The 16,400-nt window shown below is 39.0% G+C and overlaps 1 protein-coding gene across 10 annotated transcripts in view; it reads left to right on the forward strand.

The window, feature by feature from the left end:
- UTRN (utrophin) overlaps positions 1–16,400 on the forward strand; it is a 557,788-nt gene that overhangs the window by 270,109 nt on the left and 271,279 nt on the right. For all 10 annotated transcript variants that reach the window (XM_070795583.1, XM_070795587.1, XM_070795585.1 and 7 more), the window contains 3 exons: positions 259–376; positions 2,554–2,759; positions 8,640–8,794. In XM_070795583.1, coding sequence (XP_070651684.1) covers positions 259–376; positions 2,554–2,759; positions 8,640–8,794 — 479 coding nt within the window. The remainder of the gene's footprint in view (positions 1–258; positions 377–2,553; positions 2,760–8,639; positions 8,795–16,400) is intronic.

Below are 16,400 nucleotides of genomic sequence, written 5' to 3' on the forward strand. Positions count from 1 at the left end.
TTTTATTATTTCTTTTTGTGGAAACAAGAGAGGTAAAGTACCTTGCCTGGTGATCCAGATAATAAGTGGGAGAGCCAAGATTCGAACCTGGGGCCTCTGACCCCAGATCCTGCACTTTTCTCCTCTATAGCACTGACGGCTCACTGCTCCTTTCAGGAGGAAAACAACAGCTTGGATGGCAGCACACCAGTTATGCTTTGTTAGTGTTTTTTTCGTACAGCTTATTAACCTGTCTTAATGATCATTTTGTCTTGACAGATCACAAAGGCTGACTTAGAACAGCGCCATCCTCAGCTCGATTATGTCTTTACATTGGCGCAGAATCTGAAAAATAAAGCTTCCAGTTCAGATGTGAGAACAGCAATCACTGAAAAATGTAAGATTTAAAAAATAAAAGTATACATCATCATTCATTTTCCTTGAAAATGATAACATGCACATTTTTGAAGATTATTCAGCTAGAAATTACTATTACTTGATAATTTGATATTTGATAATCTCTATTAATGAAATAGCTTTCCCTTGTTTTTTTTTATTTTTTGTGAAGATTTTCATAATTCCTTTATGAATCCCTTAAACTATGAACAGCGTTAGTTTTTAAGTAATTAGTAATACATTGAAGGTTTGTTTGTTTGTTTTTTCATTTAGGTTAGAATTTCTTTTAAAGAAACCAAAGAGACAAAAGTTAGAGAAACCCATAGGAATGCAAATCCATTCTCCTATTATATTCACTGAAACCAAATCTTACCATGTCTTTTAACTCCTCTTCTCAGAATTCATTCCAAAAATATGTGTTGAGTAGCTACTATATACCTGTGTATCTGGCTCTAATTTGAGAATACTTTAGTTAAATACAACATGGAACAAAAATTAAATACAACTCAGCAGCAACAAAGTTCCCTGTTTGGAATTGGCTTTCTGGCCTACAGGCATCTGTTAAATCTGTATGACATACAGAACAGTCAGGATTCTTAAGAATGTCATGTAGGGACAATCACTGTGTGTTTGCATCACCCGCTTCCTCTCTGTAGCCCTCAGCACTGTCTGTAGCTGTTCTGAACGATGTCTGTTCTTTATAACGTCCTGACATTTCCTAGTCTTCTTACCTTTATTCACATTATGTTTTCTTCTTCTTGGCCTTCTCTCCCCGGGTGAAATTCTACTCAGCAGATAAAATGTCACCCACTCTGCAAAGTCTTTCTCACCCTCTTTAAGTCCCTGGTGAACTGTATTTTCTATCTTTAGTTCCTGCTATGGTCTTTCCCCCCTATAATTTCATTGTCGATCTCACTATTAATTCTCTCTCCCTTCTGTAAGTTGTGAATATTCACCTCTTTGGCCCCAAGATTTCCAACACTGCTCACAACCAATTAGGAACTTAATAAATATTTATGGCATAATATGAACTGGAAGGTAGTTTATTACCTTGCCTAATATTTCTCAAGGAAAGTCAACTGTTCCCCCTATTAAACATGTTTTGATTTCAACATGAATGTGGCACCAGCAAAATTATTATAAGAGATGAGTTAGCAGAGAACTTTTAGTATCTCACAATGTTGGTTTGTTTTTGCTAAGTGAGCCATTTTATTTCTTTTTAAGTTAATTGATAGATGTGTGGGTGTGTTCAGTTATGTCTGACTCTTTACCACCCCATGGACTGTAGCCCGCCAGGCTGTTCTGTCCAAGGGATTCTCCAGGCAGCAAGGGTTGCCATTTGCTCCTCCAGGGAATCTTCCTGACCCATGGATTGACCCCAGTAGGAGGGTTCTTTACTGCTAGTGCCACCTGGGAAGTCCCTTCTTTTTCGTAACTCCCTCTTAAAAGTAGAAGAGAAAAGAAAGTAGGAGAGAGAAAAGGAGAAGAGAAGGGGACCAAAAAGAAAATCAAAGAAAGAAAAATAAGAAGAAAGAGTAAAAAAAAAGAGAGAGGAAAAGAGTTAATATGGATTTTTTATAATAGAAACTGTTGATACATAGAACTTGAATCTCATTTACTTGTAGTGCTTCTCTTAAATATATAAAAACACTTCCTTTTAGAGAGGTTTCATGCTACAGAAAAACAAATGTGAAAAGAACTCTTAAATAGTTTGTTTTCTCTTAAAATCAATGCTACCTCAGAGCATTTCCTTAGAGGATGACAAGTGACTGTTTCTCTGGTCATGAAAGTATATCATAAAGTACTGTCAAAAGTACTGTAATCTCCCTTTTTCAGACCAGGTTCTGTAAATATAAACTGGGTAAGAATTAATTTTTAAATAATTTTTTGTTTATCTGTTTAAAATAGTAAATATCTTTATTATGAGATATTTTAATGTGATCAGAATAGAGTTTAATTCAACATTTTTTCCTTCAAGGATGATTTCAGAAATGTATCAGTAATATAGTATGGCAGACATAATAAAATTCCTTTAAAATGTATGTACCATTTGGCTACCTTTCTCTTTTCCATATTTGACCTTATTTATGATGAATTTGGTGTCATGTATTTTTTCCTTTTCCTAATGGCTGCTTTCTGGGATCTTTTTTTTTTTTTTTAATGTAATGCCTCCTCCAGTGGAAAAGGTCAAGAACCAGTGGGATAACACCCAGCACGGTGTGGAGTTAAGACGGCAGCAGCTGGAGGACATGATTATTGATAGTCTCCAGTGGGATGACCACAGGGAGGAGACTGAAGAGCTCATGAGAAAGTATGAGGCTCGCCTCTATATTCTTCAACAGGCTCGAAGGGATCCACTTGTCAAACAGATTTCTGATAGTCAAGTAAGTAAGGCTCATTAGTTACTTTCTGGCATTACCAATCTGTGGGATATGCTTTTTTAGTCTATTGTTAGCCATAATTTTTAGGACCCTTGTCATAAAGTTTTCCCAAGTGCTTAGAATGTACATTGAAATTTATGTAAAGAATTTGACCAGGAAGGTTGTTTTGGAAAATTTCCAGAGTAATAATGAGTAGAAATGTACTTGCATCCCAGAATTACAGCTCACTGATTCTTTGCAGATGGAACACACCCATGAACCAACATCTAGAAAGAAAACACCTTCAGAATCCCAGGAATCCTCCTTTTGCTTCCTTCTGTATTTACGTTGAAGGTCATTTTTATTTATGAAATCTCCCAAAATGTTCATGAGGGCTAAAGTAGTGAACAAGGGCTTCTCCAGTGACACTAGTGGTAAAGAACCCTCCTTCCAATGCAGGAGACTTAAGAGATGTGGGTTTGATCCCTGGATCAGGAAGATCCCCTGGAGGAGTTCATGGCAGCCCACTCCAGTGTTCATGCCTGGGGAATTCCATGGACGGAAGAGCCTGGCAGGCTACAGTCCAGAGGGTCACAAAGAGTCAGACGTGACTGAAGAGACTTAGCAGACATGTAGTGAACAAATCAAATATTAAGTTTAGTTTCTTTTAATACCTTTGTAACCAAACTGTTTTATCAGTATCATCAGAGCAAGTACCTTTTTTATGATTAGTTTGATTATAGAGTTGATGATATTGAATACTTATGGTACTTCAAAGTGCTGCATTAAATCTCTCTACAATCATAGAAAATATTCTTGAATTGGAGGTTATGGTTGTTAGGTTATATTGTGGTATAACATTGATTTGCCCTTCAGATAGCCTAGATGAAGGTGTATGCTTGTGAAGGATATAATATAGAATATATGGGGAGCAGAATCTGAAACAGGACAGCATGTTTTTATTCTTCAGACCTGTAGACTTTCCATGATTGCTATTTAAAAATCAAGTGCGCCAGGTATCCTGGTTTTCTGGATCATTCTCTATCTATCTCTATGCTATCTGCTATGCTATCACTATCGTTCTCTGTGTTATCTGCTGATTTGTTTTAACCAAATGACTAAAAAAATAATAATCAGCAAAGCCCTTGGACTCTTAACCAGAGGAATACAATTGAAAGCGATATCAGTGTTTCAATTATTATATTCAGAATATTATTTTCTTATTAGCAACATTAGCATGAAAAGGGAAAAAGATATGACACTGAAAGATGAACTCCCCAGTTTGGTAGGTGCCCAATATGCTACAGGAGAAGAGTGGAGAAACAACTCCAGAAACAATGAAGTGATGGAGTCAAAGCGAAAACAGTGCCCAATTATGCATGTGACTGGTGATGGAGGTAAAGTTCTGTAAAGAACCATATTGCATAGGAACCTAGAATGTTAGGTCCATGAATCAAGGTAAACTGGAAGTGGTGAAAAAGGAGATAGCAACAGTGAACATTGACATTTTAGGAATCAGTGAACTAAAGTGGACTGGAATGGGTGAATTTAATTCAGATGATAGTTATATCTATTACTGTGGGCAAGAATCCCTTAGAAAAAATGGAGTAGCCATCATAGTCAACAAGAGTCTGAAATGTAGTGCTTGGGTGCAATCTAAAAAACGATAGAATGATCTCTGTTCGTTTCCAAAGCAAACCATGCAATATCACAGTAATCCACGTCTGTGCCCCAACCAGTACTGCTGAAGAAGTGAAGTTAACAGTTCTATGAAGACCTACAAGAACTTCTAGAATTAACATCCAAAAAAGATGTCCTTTTCATCATAGGGGACTGGAATGCAAAAGTAGAAAGTCAAGAGATAGCCTTATGATCCAGCAATCCCACTGCTGGGCATACACACTGAGGAAACCAGAAGGGAAAGAGACACGTGTACCCCAATGTTCATCGCAGCACTGTTTATAACAGCCAGGACATGGAAGCAACCTAGATGTCCATCAGCAGATGAATGGATAAGAAAGCTGTGGTACATATACACAATGGAGTATTACTCAGCCATTAAAAAGAATACATTTGAATCAGTTCTAATGAGGTGGATGAAACTGGAGCCTATCATACAGAGTGAAGTAAGCCAGAAGGAAAAACACCAATACAGTATACTAACGCATATATATGGAATTTAGAAAGATGGTAACAATAACCCGGTGTACGAGACAGCAAAAGAGACACTGATGTATAGAACAGTCTTATGGACTCTGTGGGAGAGGGAGAGGGTGGGAAGATTTGGGAGAATGACATTGAAACATGTAAAATATCATGTAAGAAACGAGTTGCCAGTCCAGGTTCGATGCACGATACTGGATGCTTGGGGCTAGTGCACTGGGACGACCCAGAGGGATGGTATGGGGAGGGAGGAGGGAGGAGGGTTCAGGATGGAGAACACATGTATATCTGTGGCGGATTCATTTTGATATTTGGCAAAACTAATACAATTATGTAAAGTTTAAAAATAAAATAAAATTAAAAAAAAAAAATAAAGGTAAAAAAAAAAAGAGAGAGAGAGATACCTGCAATAACAGGCAAGTTTAGCCTTGGAGTACAAAACAAAGTAGGCCACAGGCTAATAGTTTTGCAAGAGAATGCACTGGTCATAGCAAACACCCTCTTCCAACAACACAAGAGAAGACTCTACACATGGACATCATCAGATGGTTGACACCTAAATCAGATTGATTATATGCTTTGCAGCCAAAGATGGAGAAGCTCTGTACAGTCAGAAAAACAAGACTGAGAGTTGTCTATGGATCAGATCATGAACTCCTTATTGCCAAATTCAGACTTAAATTGAAGAAAGTAGGGAAAACCACTAGACCATTCAGGTATGACCTAAATCAAATCTCTTAAGATTAAACAGTGAAAGTGACAAACAGATTCAAGGGATTAGATCTCATTGACAGAATGCCTGAAGAACTATGGACAGAGGTTTGTGAAATTGTATAGGAGACAAAGATCAAGACCATCCCTAAGAAAAAGAAATGCAAAAAGGCCAAATGGCTATCGGAGGAGGTCTTACAAATAGCTGAGAAAAGAAGAGAAGTGAAAGGCAAAGGAGAAAAGGAAAGATATATCCATCTGAATGCAGAGTTCCAAAGAATAGCAAGGAGAGATAAGAAAGCCTTCCTCAGCGAACAATGCAAAGAAATAGAGGAAAGCAATAGAATGGGTAAGACTGGAGATCTCTTCAAGAGAATTAGAGATACCAAGGGAATATTTCATGCAAAGATGGGCTCGATAAAGGACAGATATGGTATGGATCTAACGGAAGCAGAAGATACTAATAAGAGGTGGCAAGAATACACAGAAGAACTGTACAAAAAAGATCTTCATGACCCAGATAAGCACGATGGTGTGGTCACTGACCTAGAGCCAGACATCCTGGAATGTGAAGTCAAGTGGTCCTTAGGAAGCATCACTACGAACAAAACTAGTGGAGGTGATGGAATTCCAGTTGCGCTATTTCAAATCCTGGAAGATGATGCTGTGAAAGGGCTGCACTTAATATGCCAGCAAATGTGGAAAGCTCAGCAGTGGCCACAGGACTAGAAAAGGTCAGTTTCCATTTCAATCCCAAAGAAAGGCAATGCCAAAGAATGCTCAAACTACTGCACAGTTGCACTCATCTCACACGCTAGTAAAGTAATGCTCAAAATTCTCCAAGCCAGGCTTCAGCAATACGTGAACTGTGAACTTCCAGATGTTCAAGTTGGATATAGATAAGGCAGAGGAGCCAGAGATCAAATTGCCAACATTCATTCGATCATTGAAAAAGTAAGAGAGTTCCAGAAAAACATCTACTTCTGCTTTATTGACTATGTCAAAGCCTTTGACTGTGTGGATCACATTAAACTGTGGAAAGTTCTGAAAGAGATGGGAATACCAGACCCTTTACCTGCCTCCTGAGACATCTGTATTCAGGTCAAGAAGCAACAGTTAGAACTGGAGGTGTAGCAACAGACTGGTTCCAAATCAGGAAAAGAATACATCGAGGCTGTGCACTGTCATCCTGCTTATTTAACTAATTTACAGAGTACATCATGAGAAATGCCCGGCTGGATGAAGCACAAGCGGGAATCAAGATTGCTGGGAGAGATATCAATAACCTCAGATATGCAGATGACACCACCCTTATGGCATAAAGCAAAGAAGAACTAAAGAGCCTCTTGATGAAAGTGAAAGAGGAGAGTGAAAAAGCTGTCTTAAAACTCAGCATTCAAAAAATGAAGATCATGGTATCCAGTCCCATCACTTCATTGCAAATAGATGGGAAACAATGGAGACAGTGAGAGATTTTATTTTTGGGGGCTCCAAAATCACTGCAGACAGTGACTTCAGCCATGAAATTAAAAGATGCTTCCTCTTTGGGAGAAAAGCTATGACCAACCTAGATAGCATATTAAAAAGCGGAGACATTACTTTGTCAACAAAGGTCCATCTAGTCAAAGCTATGGTTTTTCCAGTAGTCATGTATGGATGTGAGAGTTGGACCATAAAGAAAGCTGAGCACCTAAGAATTGATGCTTTTGAACTGGGTGTTGGAGAAGACTCTTGAGAGTCCCTTGAACTGCAAGGAAATCATACCAATCAATTGCAAAGGAAATCAGTCCTGATTGTTCATTGGAAGAACTGATGCTGAAGCTGAAACTCCAATACTTGGGCCACCTGATGTGAAAAACTGACTCCTTGGAAAAGACCCTGATGCTGGGAACGATTGAAGGCAGGAGGAGAAAGGGACGACAGAGGATGAGATGGTTGGATGGCATCACTGACTCGATGGACATGAGTTTGAGCAAGCTCTGGGACTTGGTGATGGATAGGGAAGCCTCACATGCTGTAGTTCATGAGATTACACAGAGTCAGACATGAGTGAGTGACTGAACTGAATTAGCAGCATGGTTCTGTTCTTCTGGTACTCTAGGGTGGGTTTTTCTGCTAGTTGCTACAAAAATTATGAGAACATTCATTTGTCATTTCGGTTTCATAGGGAGTATCTTGATGCAGGCAGAGAAGGCAATGGCACCCCACTCCAGTACTCTTGCCTGGCAAATCCCATGGACGGAGGAGCCTGATAGGCTGCAGTCCATGGGGTCGCTAGGAGTTGGACACGACTGAGGGGCTTCACTTTCACTTTTCACTTTCATGCATTGGAGAAGGAAATGGCAACCCACTCCAGTATTGTTGCCTGGAGGATCCCAGGGACGGGGGAGCCTGGTGGGCTGCCGTCTATGGGGTTGCACAGAGTCGGACACAACTGATGCGACTTAGCAGCAGCAGCAGCATCTTGATGCAAGGGCTCTCAGGGGGAAAAAATGTATCATAAAGCCAGTGCCTATGGACACACAGCATCAATATAATTTATTCAGGCACTCTCAGTAACCCTTGCTTCACTACTGAATTCACCCAACAGTTAACTTTGTAAGCAGGCATAGTGATCCAGGGGCAAGAAGATTTCCATATTGTCGACCTTTCTGCATCTCCAAGTGCATATAGAGGAACTAACTCTATAGTAAATTCATTCCTATGAGATGTGTATTCCTCTTACAATCAGATGCATAGCATTTGTAATGAACAAAGCAAATGGTTCGAGGAATTAAAATATATCAAAGAGGAAAAGATAATAATCTTTTAACACTATCTGCTATGTACTTGCTATGTACTTGATCACTTTTCACTTCCAGAATTATTTTTGTTTGAGCTTACATGCAAGAGTTTGTCTTATAATGTGTTCCTTTCTTTTGATATCTGTGTCTGAAACATATTAAAACCTATTGAAAAGACGAAGTGTTTTGGTCATATTTGTAACTGAGTGGTCCAGTCTTAATGATTACATCTGAAATTACACCTTAGATGCTGCTTCAAGAACTGGCTGCTGGAGATGGTGTTGTAATGGCATTCGATAATGTCCTGCAGAAATTGCTGGAAGAATATGGCAGTGATGACACAAGAAATGTGAAAGAAACCACGGAGTACTTAAAAACATCATGGATCAATCTAAAACAAAGGTATTGCTGAGGCCTTGACAGGTGTATGTGTGAAAATTGTCAAGTTGAGAATTTGATTGCTTTGGCCTTCTCATGGAAGCATGTAGAAGATGTCCCTACTAGATGCATATTTTATTATTTTTTTAAAAAATATTATGCTGTACCAAGTTAGTATTATCACACTTAATATAGTGTGATACGTTAGCTAATTGAATTTCTGCCATGGAGTATTTCCTTGAGTAAGTCTAAACCTTGACAGTGATCATTTTATGAGTTCTGATTTTCTTATGCCTCTCAGCATTGCCTAGAGTACATTTGGTGGTACTCTGATGGTAAGGAACACTTTGGTATTATGGCACCTCAGGGTAACATTATCCCTAATAGTGAAACATGTGCTGTGTGGCCAGGTTATCCTCATTTGAGGCTGAGAATACATGGATCCACACTAGACTCCTGAAATATACTAAGTGTATATTGGGCTCCAACTCATTTATTATCTTTTCTTTCCGTTACTCTGTCTTGTCAGTATGTTTGGAGCAGTCTAAAATAGCATGTATTTATAAGAGAAATTTTTCAGTCACTTGAACATCTAGAATTTGAGGCAGCGTTAACAGTGGTTAGCATCTCTTTAAGGCTGCATGTTTATATTCATCTTCAGTAAAAGAAAGTGTGTACTTCCTGCATAGTACTGGGAATACCTGTGTCGAAATGAAATTATGGCTTCACACACATCTTATATATTCAGATGCAAATGCCTGAAAGCTAATTTGATATCAAAACCACATTTATTTTGCAGTGAATAAAATAGAACACTTTATTATACATATTACTGGTAATGAATTATAGCCAAATGTTTAGTAACAGTTTGATCTGGATGTATTTTGTACATTTTTAAAATGTCATTTTTAGTTAGAATCTATATTGTAAATTTTGGGAAACTCAAAGAAAATTATGAGGCAGTTCATGAACATGAATATGTTGCTCTGTCTCCCTTGGATTCTGGAGAAAATAAAAACAAGTGTAGGAAATACAAAACTCTGAAGTGGTTAAAGCAGAATATAGTTGCAATATTGATCTTTCTAGCATTTTAGAACAACTGCTTTTCTTTTGTTGTGACAGATAATTTGGGCATAGTAAGGATTCTAAAACTAAGGTGGGAAAGAAGGGGAATTAAAAGCATCTTTAAAGTACAAACTTACATTCTGGGGATGTAATGTAAAGCATGGTAATTATGGTTAACAGTACTGTATGTGTACTTGAAAGTTACTAAGTCTTAAAAGTTCCCATCACAAGAAAAATCTATAACCATGTGTGGCCATGAATGTTAACTAAACCTGCTATGCAAATCATTTTGCAATATATACATGTATCAGATCATGGTAAGCGAATATAGTTGCATACGTCAATTGTATCTCAGATAGAAACCCCAAACATAACACTGAAAGAGATCATCCTTAAGCCTACTTCGCCTGTGTTTCCAAATATTCCATCTGTAAGAATTATGACTTTGTTTATATTGTAAACAATACCGGAAAAATTGATCACTTTGGAATGTGTGGCCTGCTTTATTTAGCAACTCCAGTTCTTTTTTTTTGCTTTTACTTTGTAAATATTTTAAGACAGCCTACAGCAGTAGTTAGATTAGATGGAAGAGGCAATTAAAAATGAATTATATTCCAAGGTGATCTTTCATTTATCAAAGCTGAGACGACCACAGTGTTCCAGTTTCATAGTAGTTAACAAGTCATTCTCTTTATTTTCTTTCTGCATTTCGGGGGGAAATAAATAAACATGTTAATATTTAGATATGATTTAGATATATGATTATCTATAAAGCAGAGAAAATACAACAAAATTGTGGCTCACAGAATCCCAGCATGAATAACAGCTCTAGTGCTAGGATTTTCTCTTTTAAACAGAATGATATTTACAATTTTTAGCTGTTTAATTGGAGATGTCTCTAGAATATAGAAATCTTTCCTTGCCTTCTTAAGTATAGTACGTGAACCTATATTAAACATTTTTTGAATCTTGGCATTATTGTTATGAAGATAGAATTAAGGAACTGTAAAAGCTGTACGTGACCTTATAGTTCACTTAAACTGGTGTTTCTTAACCTTTTTGTCATTATAGTGATAGTGAAGTCGCTCAGTCGTGTCCGACTCTTTGCGACCCCATGGACAGTAGCCAACCAAGCTCCTCTGTCCATGGAATTTTCCAGGCAAGAATACTGGAGTGGGTTGCCATTTCCTTCTCCAGGAGATCTTCCTGACCCAGGGATCGAACCCAGGGCTCCCACACTGTAGGCAGATGCTTTACCGTCTGAGCCACCAGGGAAGGCCATCATCCCCCTAAAAGAACATTTTCAGTTTCCTGCTCCCAGGACATTGTAATAGTGTGATCTGTCTTGGTACTTTATAGTTATATGATTTCTTCCTAAAAAGAGTCAGTTTTTCTCACTCCCTTTACCACCTCACCCCACCAAAAAACCATTTCTCTCTTCCATTGAGAATACTTGGTTTCCTGTAATGCTCTTAGGCTCAGAGAAGGTAAATGACATGTTCAAAGGCACAGAGCAGAGCCAAGATGACATTTTTCTAAACTGAATTGTGACACTGCTCTCCATGTTCTGAAGAATTGGTAGCAAATTTATTCAGGTTGCTATGCTCTGTGAGATTCTGTGCTTTGTTTTTCGTGTATAAATTTTGTTGGGCATCTCCTCATGGTCAGGCTCTGTGCTAAGCTCTTCCCTTGTATTATTTTATGCTCACAACAACCACAAGAGATAGGCAGAATTTTCATCAATGTTGTCAATGAATAAACTGAAGCAGAGAGAAGTTAAGCAAGACCTAAGATCACACAGCTCATATGGACAGAGCTGAGCCTGGAATCCAAATCTTTTTGCCTATGCTGTCAGGCTCTTACCTTCCTTTAAAGTAGTTTTATTTTTCTTCTTTGTTATCAGAACTTTAAGCTGTTGCTGATGACGGCTCTGTGTACCCATCTCTTGGATCTTTGGCATTCCAGTTACTGGTTCTTATCTATGTTGAGTTTAGAAACCTGATCTGATTAAAGATACGGGAGCATCTGCTATGAATAAATGTAACTCTCTTCCAGAACGTGGCCATTGTGCCTGTTGTAGTGGCCGTGGAACAGCCTTATACTGTGGTTTTTCCCTTATTGTCCAGCCGTATTCTGAATGTACATCATTGTCAGCCAGATTCTGGAGGGGTGAAAGGTTGTTAGATTGCCATGGAACACTGTTATTGCGGCATAATGTGTGAAGTTTAATATCAGCTTTCAAAGGAAATGTTTTGTCTGAATTGCAGTTTGACTAAGTAATTTGGCCATTCACAGTTACAGGTCCACAGTCCCTTATCTGTCATACCAAAATCCAATAGGCTCTGATAACTGAATGCTTTGAATTGACATGAGGCTATTTATTATAGTCTTTATTTATCCTGCTTAGTGCAAATAACTTTGTTCCTAGCTGCAGAAATATTAATGTGTTTGCTACTTCAGACTGTAGTTGGGGTTAATATGCCATTTAGATACATTCATAATGGTTTCCTAATGTACAAAAAATTTCTTAGTTCTTAAACATAGCTGGCTCTCAATATTTTGGATTCTGTAACCAACAGGTCTGTGTCTAACATTTTAAACTAATTGAAATACCTTGTGCTTACTTGTGTCCAACTCTTTGTGACCCCATGGACTGTATCCTGCCAGGGTCCTCTGCCCGTGGAATTTCCCAGGCAAGAATACTGGAGTGGGTTGCCACTTCCTACTCTAGGGGATCTTTCCTACTCAGGGATCTGGCCTGTGTCTCCTGCATTGGCAGGTGGATTCTTTACCACTTAGGGCCACCTGGGAAGCCTAGGACATATCTTGACTACCATTCTTTTCACCAGTGAATTTTTTTTCTTACATTTCTTAATGCCCATTAACAAATTCTATAGCGCACATTGAGATAATGATAGTTGAAAGTTACTAACAGTAACTTTTGGAGTGTAGTTGCCTCAGTTGGATCTGAAATGTTATTTTAACCCTGGAGTGCATATATTCATGTATATGTGTATGTATATACACATACACAGATACTTGCACACATACATGTGCACACAATTATTTATCCTGAAATATTGTGAGGGAAATGAGACAGTATAACTTTATGTTATAAAGAATAAATGATCCTATAGATCATTAATTACTGGATATTTTTCTCTTTGTCTTCATTCCCTGGAAGCCAGCTTTTGCTGCCTACTTTAAGGCATTTCTTGGTTTGTGTAGGCAGGACAAAAAGCACACCGGCTATGGTATATAATAGTCCTTGATTGACATCACTACTTTATTCACTTATTTGTGTGAACTTTCACCAAGTTATTTCAGTTTACTGAGTTTCAGTTACTTGCTTCTTGTTGTTGTTCGTTGTTCTAGTCACTAAATTATATCTGACTCTTTGTGTCCGCATGGACTGTAGCCCGCCAGCCTGCTCTGTTCATGGGATTTTTCCATGCAAGAATACTGGAGTGGGTTCCTCCTCCAGGGACTCTTCCCAGCTCAGATATCAAACCCGCATCTCCTGCATTGGCATGTAGATTCTTTACCACTGAGTCCACGAAGGAAGCCCTGACTTGTACAGAACATAATATCTAATGAGTGAGACTATTGTGAAGATCAAAAATTATGTATAAAAGTTCCCTGTACATGGTACATGCTCAACAAAAGATTACCCCAAATTATTATCATCTGCTCTGTTATACTGTGTCTTCCTTGTAAATCCATTGGCCTTCAGTCTGTTTGACAGTACTGTCTGTGGTTAAATGAGCGGAAGGCTGAGTCATCCTCAGTTGTTTGTCTATAGTCATTTTGAATAGTCTCTGCTTTAATTAGTGACAAAATATTTGATGATCTGATTTACTGAGTACAGTATAGATTTTCTAAATGTTTATTAACAGATGGAACTTTTAGAAAATGCAGCTTTCTTGGTTGGAGTCCTTGTCTGTTCAGTCTGCTATAACAAACACTACGGATTGGGTGGCTTATAAACTACAGAAATGGAAGTCTGAGATCAGGGTGCCAGCGTGGTTGGGTGGGGACCCTCCTCTGGACAGACTTCCTGTTCCCCCATGTGGCAGGAGGGAGAAGAGTACTCTCTCAGGCTTCTTTTATAAGACCATTAATCTCATTCACGGTGGCTCTGCCCTCATGACCTAATTGTCTCTCAAAGCCCTCAGTTCAGTTCAGTTCAGTTGCTCAGTCATGTCTGACTCTTTGCGACCCCATGGACTGTAGCCTTTCAGGTTCCTCTATCCATTGGGATTCTCCAGGCAAGGATACTGGAGTGGTCTCCTCCAGGGGATCTTCCCATCCCAGGAATGGAACCCAGGTCTCCCTCATTGCAGGTGGATTCTTTACTGTCTGAGCCACCGGGGAAGTCCAGCAGTGTAGCAAAGAGAATATTTAAAGAAAGAATGGAGAGAAGAAAATGTTTCTAGCAAGGAATGATCCATTGTGTTTCATTAAACTGAGAAATCCAAAAAGATGACGTAACACTATTCCTGGAATTCCACATCTTGGAGATTCTTGTTAGTTTGAAAAGTACAATTTCAAGGAGTGATGCAGTAGAAGCTAGAGAGTTAGGTGAAGTTGAGGAAGTAGAAACAATTTGTGGGACCATCTATAGTGAAGTTTGTTGTTAAGAGGGATAGAGAGATTAGGTACTACCTGGAAGGCAATGAAGGGTAGAGAGAACTGAGTAACTTTTCTTTAAAATGGAGAAAAATAAAGCATGTGAATGTGCTCATGGGGTTGATCTAGTACAGTTATGATTCAAGACTGAGGAGAGAAAGGAAGAGGAAAGAGGTCCTTCTGTTGATAAGAAGGCGAGATCTGTAGAATTGAGTTTGGTAAGAGCTGGGATGCTTTTTCCATTATGACAGAAAGGCAGTGAGAAGATGAATGCAGATGTCCATGGCCTGGAGCTTTAGTGGTGGGAAGTTGAAAGATTCTTAGTGCAATGACGTCTGCTTTCTTTATGATCCATGAGGCATCCTCTTAGTGAGGTTGGAGGTGGGACTGGGAGAAGTTTGAAGAAAGAGGATCATTTGTAAAATCAGTCTAGGTGGATGGGACAGATAGCTTCCCAAGGGAACTTCAGTGCTGGGCAGTGCTGGGTCCCTATTTGTGATCTCTAATACATGTAAAGGGAAGATAGTCCTGTTGTAGTGCTCTTTAGCAATGTGTATCTACTTGGAGGTAAGTCAAAAGAATACAGATGAAACACAGAGAGGGAGTGGGGGAGAGGAAGGTATTTGTAAGGGAGTGGAGACTGGGACCTTCTAGTCTATAATGGTGTCTATCATGTCCCTTTCCCTGCGGGGTGAAGTCCCTCACTGGAGCCTGTGGCTTGTTAAGCAGATCTTGAGTTCAATTTCAGACTCTACTTCATTGCTGAGGCAGCGAGCAGTGTCTATGTGCCATTTCCATGGACATGGAGGTTAGCATATGAACACAGTGGAGAATGTCTTCTGCTTTGAAGGAGTGAGATTTTGTCTGGAAGACAGGAGAACAATGGCTTGGAAAGCAACCATGCGAAGGAGGCAGACCCTCATGTGAATGCTTTACCCCAGGCATATAAGGTTCCAGAGAAAAAAGAGAAAGCTTTTTAAAAGTTCAGATAAATTCATGGCCTTACGGAAACCATTTTCAGTTGACAAGGTGAAGGGATTAATCTGAGGAGTCTGCCAGTAGTAGGATAGGTTTCCAGGTTTAATGGAAGAAGGGTTTTGAGGGTAGATTGGGGAAGGTGTGGAGTAGTGTTGAGGTATGGTTCAGTATTGGCTGGCCAATGAAGATCAAATATTTTGTAGTGACTTAGTGAAATTAAATTCTTAGCAGCCAAAGATGGACAAGCTCTATACAGTCAGCAAAAACAAGCCCGGTAGCTGACTGTGGCTCAGATCATGAACTCCTTATTGCCAAATTCAGACTTAAATTGAAGAAAGTATGGAAAACCACTAGACCATTCAGGTATGACCTAAATCAAATTCCTTATGATTATACAGTGGAAGCGAGAAATAGATTTAAGGGACTAGATCTGATAGACAGAGTGCCTAATGAACTATGGACTGAGGTTTGTGACACTGTACAGGAGACAGGGATCAAGACCATCCCCATGGAAAAGAAATGCAAAAAAGCAAAATGGCTGTCTGGGGAGGCCTTACAAATAGCTGTGAAAAGAAGAGAAGCAAAAAGCAAAGGAGAAAAGGAAAGATATAAGCATCTGAATGTAGAGTTCCAAAGAATAGCAAGGAGAGATAAGAAAGCCTTCCTCAGCAATCAGTGCCAAGAAATAGAGGAAAACAACAGAATGGGAAAGACTAGAGATCTCTTCAAGAAAATTAGAGATACCAAGGGAACATTTCATGCAAAGATGGGCTCGATAAAGGACAGAAATGGTATGGACTTAACAGAAGCAGAAGATATTAAGAAGAGGTAGCAAGAATACACAGAAGAACTGTACAAAAACGATTTTCACGACCCAGATAATCACGATGGTGTGATCACTCACCTAGAGCCAGACATCCTGGAATGTGAAGTCAAGTGGGCCTTAGGAAGCATCACT

Source organism: Bos indicus, chromosome 9, assembly GCF_029378745.1.
Source record: "Bos indicus isolate NIAB-ARS_2022 breed Sahiwal x Tharparkar chromosome 9, NIAB-ARS_B.indTharparkar_mat_pri_1.0, whole genome shotgun sequence".
Lineage (NCBI taxonomy): Eukaryota > Metazoa > Chordata > Mammalia > Artiodactyla > Bovidae > Bos > Bos indicus.